The 11,278-nt window shown below is 35.1% G+C and overlaps 1 protein-coding gene across 4 annotated transcripts in view; it reads right to left on the minus strand.

Moving 5' to 3' along the window:
• The window catches only part of LOC148619032 (uncharacterized), a 22,767-nt gene extending 15,281 nt beyond the window's left edge, over window positions 1-7,486 (minus strand). Inside the window, exon 1 of one of the 4 annotated variants that reach the window (XM_088578525.1) lies at window positions 7,348-7,486. Coding sequence is in view for 1 of the 4 variants with exons in the window: in XM_088578526.1 (XP_088434652.1) it covers window positions 1,415-1,421 (7 nt within the window). In the remaining 3 variants the exon portion in view is untranslated. Of the gene's footprint in view, window positions 1-1,414; window positions 1,624-7,139 lie in introns of those variants that run through there. The other 3 variants (XM_088578524.1, XM_088578526.1, XM_088578523.1) reach the window with 3 other exon arrangements.
• Between the last annotated feature and the right edge of the window lie 3,792 nt (window positions 7,487-11,278).

An 11,278-nucleotide genomic window follows, 5' to 3' on the forward strand; every position in this document is an offset into this window, starting at 1 on the left:
TACATGCTGGGATCGTCAGGCCACGATACGGAAAACCTGACCGCAAACCATAGCCGCACATCGTGTTGGGAAAGATGCAATGTTCGTACGTTAAAGAACCCTGCTGTGGAATTCTATCAGAGTAGGAACCTTTGGGCCCCGCTACAGGAGGCTAAATTGCCCGATCCTACCCACCACCCCCTTATTTTCAGTGGCAATCAAATTATGTGGACCCTATTATCCTTGTGTCCCATCCCATTCTTTCATTTCATTATCATTTCATGTTCATTTTATCATCCATTTTATGTTCATCGCCTGGATAAAGCTGAAATATTGCTGCTTGGGCGTTACACCACAACAATCAATCAACTTATATACTGTTCTACTACCTGAACAAATTGTTATGAATTACTTGCTTAAAAAAAACAAGAACCAGATGTCTACAGCAAAAACAGGACAATTCGAATACAAAACATTTTAACTAGCAGTTTCTTTAAAAATCAGACAGAAGGTGATTCATGCAAATCAAAATCCACCAACATTACTTTTATTTCCTATTCAGAATCAGTTACAGACTATAACCAGGCTTGGTTTTTCCTTTGGATGTTACACTTTTGAGATAAAATCTATATAGACTGTACATGAAATTAGCATTTTGCAAGAGTTATCGTTCTTGTTTTCTTTAATTTGGTTGATTTTAGAGAGAGATGAATGATTTTCTCAAAAGTGCAGATCTGAATACAGAAAAGACAAATGTTACCTAAAAATATAGCATCTGTACACCAAAAAAAAAATTATTTGTTCGATCCGTTTTTCTCATCATGAATCACCTTACCGTAAGTAGTGTCTGAATTCTATATGGACTGATGGATTTGTACTCAATAAATTTAGGTTAATACCCTGATTGGTCAAGAGAGACGCCTCAACTGGCACAACCAACACAATTACTCAGACCTGTATATATTTAGGCTTTAGGTGAACATAAATGTATTTAGTCAAAGTTTTATCAAATTAAATGGGAAATTTAAATTTTGTTTGAATTCAACCAGACTTAAAATAAATGGGTTTGCAAGCGCATACCTCTGTATACCAGAAACAGTTTGAAATAAAAGCTAAGCATGATAGTAAAATGTACGAAGACCAAAAATATGTCAATGGAGAAGTGCTTCCTTTAAAGTGCAGTTATAGTTCCATTTTTACAAAAGAAAAATGAAACCATAGCAAGCTAATGTATCCAAGTGAAGTTTGAAAAAAAAGTTCAAAGCGATCAACCTTGATCCATAAAGAAAAAACAAACAAACAAACAAACAAAACCCGAATGTATTTTGAATTGTATTTTGACAAATTTTAAATTGGGTTTAACTATATGTCAAAGATTCAAATCCTTAAGTTAGAATGATTAACCAGGAGGATAACATAAGAGAGTGTTACTTACCATGCATCGGAATATCCTCTGGTATGTAGTATAGTTCCCATCAACTATAATCGATAAGTCAACAGTTCCCTTCTAACATCATTATTGAAACAGTAGAGACATGCAGATGGGTTTTGATGAAATTTTTAACACAAATCACTATGTCTTCGTGAACTATCTTGATAAAACACAACCGCGATATACTGGATTGACTGTATTTATGCAAATTATGCAAAATAATCAATTTTATTGATTCATGAATCAACTGGGAATTAGTGTTTGTTATGATGAAATAGTTTCTACCAATATAGACATTAATTCGATTACAATCCAATAAAAATCATTGGACTGGGGTAATTCCGCCCCACCATCACGCAAACATTGATTGCTGAACCTGTGTCTAAAATTGATAGTCTACAGGATCCGTAGAATCGGCATAAGTCAGGGGGGGCTCGAGTCAACAGTATCCGATTCGGTCAAACCAAAGAAAAATCCTTTAATTGAAAGTGAAGTATTTATGAAATAAAAACCCACATGGTTTTAACACGGCATGATACAAGAAGTTTTTAAATGGAGTACCACCTGTCATGCAAATGAATTAATTATAATAATAATGAATAAATATTTCTTTTCAGAAATAATCAAATAAGCCGGCGAAATCATAAAGTATAAAAACAAATTTTAATACGTTTTATAATTCAAGAAATATCTAATTTTAAGGCAGCACTTATACTTTAAAAGTTGATCACAACGTTACGATTTGTAGACATTTATGATACCCATCGAATTGAAATTTTCCACATCCAGCAAGAGAAAAAAAACATCCCACTTCAGAGAGTTTATAGGTCATTTCATTAGCCTTGGTGACCCAGGTCTGCATAGTTAAACAATCGCAGTCGAACAGCTTATTTGTCGAACATTGCATGATTAGGCCACTGGTACATATATTTCATTAGATTATTACTTAGTACATAAGTCGTCTGAATATTGATGAAATATTGCTGCTCGGACGTTAAACCCCAACAACAAACAAACAAACTTAGTACATAAGAGGAGCAAATTATAAATTGATGTATTAGTCTAAAAAGTATCTTGTATTTTTTCCTTAATCACGAATGAATGTATATAAGTAAATTGATGACTTATCAATTATTTGGTTTGTTTATTCTTGCCGTCATAAAAAATTCGCTCATTTATTTTAAAAGAATAATGAACTTCGGACATTTAAAAAAAAGTAATTTATTATTCTCTCAACTGGGTATTGTCGATAGACGTATGATCCACGTGGTATGATTTATTTGACCGTGAGATTTGGATTTGCATACTATAGCCATCTCACCAAACTTATAGATGAAGAAACTGTGAAGATACGGCTAATAATCAAATGTAATATACCTTTTTAATCACTTGGATCTTATCTGGGTAAGATAGTTTATTTTCCATAAAGTACGTAGCTTGGTGCTATGACATCATTAACGTTGATCGGTATGCAGTCCGCAATTCAAATAGCTCAAAACTAAATAGAACTTTGATGAAGGGACCCATCTTAATTTTTATTTTAAGTAACATGACACAAATAAAATGATGGCAATAGAAATTTGATTATAAGGATTGTTTTTAATTTTTGACCAAGTTTTAAAGCTCGCGTAACCAACTTTGGGACAGTTTACGTTTGTTCATAAACCGCTTTCAAGAAGCTAGAACTGACCCAAAGTTTTTTTTTCGAACAACCCAGTCAAAATCTAAAATAATCCTAAAATGAATTAGTGCATATATATCCTATAAATGGAATTGGTAACCATTGGCTGTGTACTATAGCAAAAGACGGATAACTCGTGTATACAGCGGAAAATGTCTACTGCCTGGACGGGGTAAAGCTGCTTACAATATTTTTCCTATTTCGAGGGTCCGTCTGTTTGTCTGTATATGTTTTAGTGAATATAGAATCTTACACTGCACCAACTGTTAAACATTTCTATAGCTGAATTTTCAAATATCAAGCACGAGGTTAGCTGTGGGTTTTTTTTTAAAAATATATATAGGATAATTTTCGAGAGTTCATAACACAAATGTCTTTTTTTTCTCGTATGTACTTCAAAGAAATTTAAAATAAAATAAAATAATTTAAAAAAATAATAAAAAATGATGCGTTATAAGTAAATAAATTAGTTTAATTCTACAACGCTACAATGATATCAGAACCAATATTATTCATATCAGTGAAAAGTCAGTAATTTCAATTGAATAAAACCTTTTCACGTGGTATTAATTAACCTGCAGTAAAAGTTTTACCAGTCATAGTGCTACGGACAGGTATCAAAAAGTGCTCTAGTTTTCGAGTTTAATGGGACTAGAGAGTATACGGCTGTATCATCTGTCAATGGAAACATAAATCAATGCAGTTTTTGAATATCGTACTTATCAAAGTGAAAAATGGTAAAGTTTTCTGCTATTTTGCATTAATTAGAGGAGGGGTCAAAGATCAATCGACCCCAATCAGGCGCGTAGCTGAGGCCAAATTGAAGTGTAGGCAAAATTACGGCAGGGGGTCCAGGGGGGGGGGGCGAAGCTCTCCGGAGATAGCGTTTTATAGCATCATTTATGCCTCTCCTGGATGTATTTTATCACCCGCAAAAAAAAAAAAAATTGTCAAAATTAAGTGCAGGCAAAAGCTTTTTTGCCTAACGGCAGCTATGCGCCTGCCAATACACTTTGATAAGTAATTTAAGTGGAATCGTTCATTGTAGGTATTGGGAAACGAATAAGATGTAAAGATCACAAGTATACAATTTCAAAAATGTAAAAAAAGAACTTTTTCCGACAAAATTTGACTATTAAAGCACAGAACAAAGTTGCCCCTAAAAATGGTTGCATTTTAGTGCATTTTCAATGATTAGGAGATAATAAAACACCGTAGAATATTACAATGTATACCCAAATATTCCTTACTGAATAACAACTAAAAAAACACAACGTTCTCGATTCGATCTGCAACATGGGCTTTGCAACACGAGTTTGAAGTTGCAAATTTTCTCATATTTTAACTACTAATTATACTAAAATTGTAAAATACGAAATCAATTACCGGACAACCTGTTCTGTTTCCGAACTGTTAGTACAACAGAAAAGCATGAATATCAACCAAAGTAATTTATTTTTTGACATGATCAAGATTTGGGGTGATTTTTAAGGAGATGGATAAAATTTTGACATATTCTTTGTTCTAAAATAATCCAGCGCTCAACAATGTTCGTTTTCAGGAAATTGGAATGAGGAATAGGATATCCATATAGTCAAAACAAAGCACCAAAAATACTAAAATAGTCATGAGAATAACATATATAAATTTAAAGAATTAAACTAGCAAGCTAGGCTTGATAAAAAAAACCTTGGGGGTTTGGACCTGGTTCATTACTAGGATATTAATTTTAACGCCTTTTCTCTGTCTTTTCTGAAGCGCCCGTCCATCTGTTCTTATATAAATGATGTCATTCCGGTTAAAACGAAGGAGAGAAACTCTGGCATTGCTTAAAAGTCATCTAGTATGTGACGGTGAAAAAGAGAACGTTACAAAATTTCTTTGTAAATGGATTATTTCAAATAAAATCGGCATTTACTATCATATAGACCGATGAAAAGTTTTCAAATTATGAGTAGCTTATTTCCGATTCCTATATTTTACAACATCTTCGTTAGGCAAGGGTTACGATCCTGCCCCTCCCATTACGTGAAGGGAGGGGGCAAGACCGTAACCCTAGGGTAGCGAAGATGATTTTACAGTTGTGATCCCATATTCAGTTTAATTCATATTGGTATTTAAATTATAACAAATCAGAATTAGAGTGAACCATAAAGTGGCTCACTTATTCATTTTTTGCGTGAAGCAGACAGACAATATTAGCTGTCCGAAAATTAAAACTATGACATGGTAAATGTTCAAAACAATTTTTCTACCTTGTGACAAAATGTGACAACAGAAGTAACGCACAATTCAATGCACAAACTACTTACTACAAGTGTTCTGTACATGCATGTTTACGCCGCAAAAAAAGGAAAGTTCACAACAACTTATAGACGGTAAATATTGCAAATGATAGATTGTATCTCCTGTTTTTAAACGTCTTGATCAGAGCCCCTCCCTTTTTTAATATTCTTGATCCGCCCCTGGCCTGAACAATGATGCTTCCTTGAACTAAAATTCTATAACAACTATGATACCATTGTGTCCTATTCAAAGCTACTAAAACTAGAGTCTTTTTGACAGGTAAAAAAATCTTAGAAGTTTTTATTGCGTCTGAACTTCTTTCTTCTTTTTGCGTTAGAATTAATATTTTTACAAGGAATCTGGTTTGTTTTTATCATCTAGTTTAGTCTAATCCGTTTAGAGCAGCGGCGGATCCAGAGGGGTGCATGGGATTGGCTTCCCCTTTTTTATTGGAAAATTTGTCATTTTCATGTGTAAAATTGACAAAAATAGTAAATAACATCCTAGCACACACTCCCTTTTCTGAGGAACCCCGGCTTTTCACAGTGTGGATCCGCCATTGCAGAGGGTATTGCATTACAAGCATCAGCCTGGCGCACAGTTAAACATCATAAGACATTAAATGTTGTGACAACATGCATGTACATGTTTGCACATGCTTCCATGCAAAGTTCAAAGTTTATTTATTGTCAAATTCATTACGAAATCCAGCCTTATCATGAACCCCTGAGTCGCATTTTTTGTTTGAGAATCCCTGATCCATTGTTATATTTTGAAGGTTTTATTTGAAGTCCAAGCATATACAGACAAATGCAACAAAAAATATGTATGATATTTGTATGTACAAAAATAAATCTCAAAATCTTTTCATCAAACCGTAAGGCCGACTCGATACTTTACATGTGTCTGTTTATAAAACAGTCCGGAAACTAAACAAATTGCACGGAAACGATTCCGTATTATACAATTTTAGTACAATAGATCCTTTTGTGGTATGTTGGTAAGCATGCTCAATAGACACTTCTGCGAGGTAGGGCTCGGGTAGAACAAAATAGTTTTCCTCTCGGAAGTGTATATTTAGCATGCTGTACGCATGCTCATCTACTACCCAGACGTTAGCACAAAGGGTCTATTAATAGTTGTGTAATTAAAGTGTATTGGGGTCGATTGATCTTAGACCTCTCCTCTAATTAATGCAAAATAGCAGAAAACTTTGCCACTTTTCAGTTAAAAAAATGATAGTAAAAAAACTATATTGATTTATCTTTCCATTGACATATGATATAGCCGTCTACCCTCTAGATCCATTAAAGCTGCATTAGCTGTCAAATTCATAATTTTTTTTTTCTGTTGAAATAAACCTTAACTTTGAATTATTTCTACAAATTTGCGCTTTTCCTGTATAATTTCATTTGATATCCACACATAAAATGCATTAAAATACATGAAATAGGTGTCTATATATTTATTGTCTTGCAAGACAAAAAATCGACCTAAATAACTTCGTAAGCATGTGACTTCTGATGACCTTGAACTGCGCATGTGCTGTAAGGGTCGCTTCTTTAGTAAAAAATCTGATTGCAAAGCGAAAGTGGTTATTCAACGGCAAGGAAGACAGACGGACTCAAGCCGTAAAAGAAAAAAGTTCGAATATAACACAAAGATCCTTTTGAAATTTACGTATTGTGATATAATGTGGCTCAAATATGGTCATTATTCAAGAAATAGATGAAATGAAATGAAAACAAAACACGTGCTTACCTGTGTATCTGTTATTGTTCTTTTTTTTTACCAAGGTTAAAGTATTTTTAACCCACGTGTATGTCCTGTCGGCAATCTTCGGAAGTAATGGCAAAAAATAATTAGATCAGAGCTATTGATCTTTTCTGATTAAAAAAACCGTTATTTTCACAGTATTCCGTAGGTATTATCGACATTGACTGCTTCAATTGCAATACTACAAACTTACTTCATTGAATTAGTAAAATTCAGTAGAATCAAAACTGAACAAATTTGAGAGCTAATGCAGGTTTAAAGTTCGAAAAATCCTTTGCCGTCCAAAATACAATCAATACCATGATGTGATAATGCCCGGTTACGAGTCTATAGAGTTACATCCCCTTATTCATACGCATTCATGATCAAGCAGTTTCAATGTAAGTATGGCGAGCCGCACGTCTGCTCCGGATCCGGACACAGAAAGCGAATCACATTTTCTTCAGTGAAATAAGCACAATAGTTTCTTATATAGAAGGCATTACCATGATCAATTGGCAGCCCTTGGAAAAGCGATATTGCCTTCAACCATATTAATGCTCTCGACTGTGTCTCGAGCATTATTGTGGTCTCAGGCAATATCACTGTCCTCGAGCAGTCATTTATCATGGTAATGCCCTCTTTATAAGCAACTATTGTATAAGTCTACCGAAAACGAGCAATTCTAGAAATGAATGTTTTAATGATTTTACTTGCAGGTAATAAATTTTCTATATACACACGGCTCAGAATGCGACGACTCTGTTCGCTACACTGCTCCATCGGATCAAATTGATACAGGGAAGATAACGTAAGCATAGAAGGGTCAGAAAAATTCCCAACGATGTTAGAACTGTCAAATATGCAAAGCAAAAATTTTGTCGTTCCCTCCGCGGTACTCGAACTCGCACCGCTTTGGCTTCTTTGAGGGTATCACCCCACTTTTTTGGACTTGGGATTTTGGTCATTTTTAGTATGTACTTTAGACTTAAGCACACAAGTTCATGGACTTAACATTTCAAAATAGCCGTACTTTGTACTTCAAATTTCATGGAATTAGGACATTACTAAAAAGTAAAAGTGTACTTTGGACTTCACCCATAATATGGAGTGTACTTAAGACTTGAAAGGGGGCGATACCCCCCTAATCTATGGCAACACCGCTTTCGCAAAGTTCAGCACTCTAAACCAATCACTCAGCTAAATAAAAATATAGCTTTCGCTGACCGGGTCATTCCTCATTGTAGGGTTGTAACTTAGTACATGATGTATGGTAGTACGGAACATCTCTTCTAAGTATTGTTATGTATGATAAAGGATCAAATTAACGACACATGTCACAAAAATCAATAATATACATACACCTCAGAATGTGACGACTCTATTCGCTACACTGCTCCATCGGATCAAATTGATACAGGGAAGATAACGTAAGCATAGAAGAGTCTGAAAAATTTCAAACGATGATTAGAACTGTCAAATTTGCGAAGCAAATTTTTGTCGTTCCCCCCGCGCGACTCGAACTCGTACCGCTGTGACATCTATGGCAACACCAGTAGCATCTTCCCTCTCAGACCTTCTGCATTGGCACTCTAACCTACTGATTTCTATGAAATTGTGAATCATCTGATACATGTATGGTTAATTGGTTATATACTAATAACATATATAGGATTTTTGGAGGTGTGAATGTTTGCATAGTCCACTGTCTATCATTTTTTTTCGGTTGACAACAATCAGATATGCCACTGAGACTCATGTATATAACGTTTGGTTTGAGTACCGAATAATCATAATCATGTTTTTACAAAGGTGTTTAAAATGGATATGTCTCTCAACGTTACTTATTGGTATATTTTGTATAATTTAAATAAATATTTTTGTATATTTGTATTTTATGTTTCATGTGGGTCCTTATTCGGTAATAAGCAATTTCGTTCTCGTCGTAAGTCTCATCACCATCAGAGAATCAGTTTCAATCGTATTTGTTTGTTTTTTTGTTTTATGACATTGTGAGAACCTGATTATAATAAATTTGTATATCGCAGAAAGTAAATCCTATGTCTGTGCAAGGAAAATTAAGGGAACCGGGGTTTGAACGTTATCAAAAGACTTTATTCCAAGTATTACAAGTAGACAGAGGAAAATAGACACACACAGGACATGAAATAACACGTACAAAGAAACACAAATAAAAGAGCAAACCGGACTCCACTAAACAGTGGGAGTATGGACCAGTTGCACCGCGGTAGACGGCCCATGGATTTACAAAAGAACACCTGCGAAGTTGCTCATAAAATGTCAAGTCCGGAATAGACAAAAGAGGAAAGGAAATTTACGACACGGTCAACAAAGCCATTCTCGTGGTAAAGATGGATACACCATAACAGTCCACGAATTCAAAATAAAGACCATAAAACTTTGTAGTGGTGACTTAAATCTTGAAGCAACATAGTCCTTGTAGTTTCGACAAGCTCTGGCATAACGTATGAGTTGTGATTCAAAACTATATTTGCTGGCTAGGTGCAGAAAGTATGTTGGCATAGATGAAAAGACACTTGTACAGTAGTACTAAGTATATTTTTCATTAGTTTGTTGAAAATCCGAAACAATTCACCGTGCAGCGTTATACATATTATGTCGTTAATGATATGAACAGTTTTGTCATATTAATGGGCAATAGACATAGAAAAAGCTTTCATCTGAGACCGAATGGACCCCAAACAAGAAAACTTAATCCCACAATCTACCGTGGTTTTATGCAAGTCAAACAAATTTCATACACGACGATTCCTTGATCGCTTAAATGTCTAGTATTTTCTGTACATTTAAACATAATTGTGTCATGCTGGTTTGGTTTTGTACAGCATTTCGATTGCGGGCAATAAGATTTTATCGCTTAATGTTAGTCCTGGTTAGATAGCACCTTATTGTTTATCATAATTCTTAAATGGTGATGCTTTTGTCTCAAGGATATTCCATCCCCATATCTTTATAATATGCTGATGGGAAACAGACAAGTATGATGAAGTGATGATTAAAAACTAGAACTTGTGAATCAGACTATTGAAAAGGAGAGGTTAGAATTTTTTATTAACCTGCAACCTATATTTTTATATAGCCTAACTGGCCGAGTGGTCTAGGGCGCTGGACTTTGTGCAGGCGATGTAGCCATAGATGTCACAGCGGTACGAGTTCGAGCCCCGCGGAGGGAACGACCAAAAATTTGCATCGCAAATTTGATAGTTCTAACATCGTTGGGAATATTTCAGACCTTTCTATACGTTTACATATCTTCCCTGTATCAAATTTGATCCGATGGTATATATATATATAACGTCTCAGAATGTGACGACTCTATTCTCTACACTGCTCCACCGGATCAAATTGATACAGGGAAGATAACATAAACTTTTAGAAGGGTCTGAAAAATTCCCAACGATGTTAGAACTGTCAAATTTGCCGTACCGCTGTGACATCTATGGCAACACCGCCTGCACTAAGACCAGCGCCCTAGCTATATAGCCTAGCTGGCCGAGTGGTCTAGGGCGCTGGACTTATTGATTAGAAAGGCCAAACCGAAACATTCATTTGCATGGATCCTTTGTATTTGGTTGAGTCAACACAGTCAGGGTATGTTCATAACCTTTATACCAATAAATAATCGTCTTTTCAATACAACAATTACATGACAAAATCAGAATCCTATTTCTCTAAAACCCAATTTGGTCCTAGTATCCTATCAGTACCCGATGTTGGTTTTTAAAATAATTTAAGCCTACAGAAGGTTTTATACTACTCATAAAAGGTTATCTGGTGAGTATTCATCCACTAGAAGTTTATTTGGAACTTTGATTCAAATTCTCCCTACGGTACATAATTTCAACCAAGTTGACGGCTAACAGGGGGAACCCCAAAGGTGGATTACTCATCCAAGCATATGGCTAATTTGAATATGTGAATAGGTATCATACCATGCCTAACTCAGATTTTCTCCGGTGGTTATCACTCATAGTGATACTAAGCCAAAATTGGTATGATTCTGTTTTTGGCTTCGGAAGTGACTGCTCAAGCAGCTATTGCGATTCAGAATCTGCTTGAAGCCGAAAGTAGGCCTCTTTTTATATGCTGATGACATCATAACT

The sequence above is a fragment of the Perna viridis genome, chromosome 4 (genome assembly GCF_037379345.1).
Source record: "Perna viridis isolate PV_CMFRI_1.1 ecotype Kerala chromosome 4, ASM3737934v1, whole genome shotgun sequence".
NCBI lineage: Eukaryota > Metazoa > Mollusca > Bivalvia > Mytilida > Mytilidae > Perna > Perna viridis.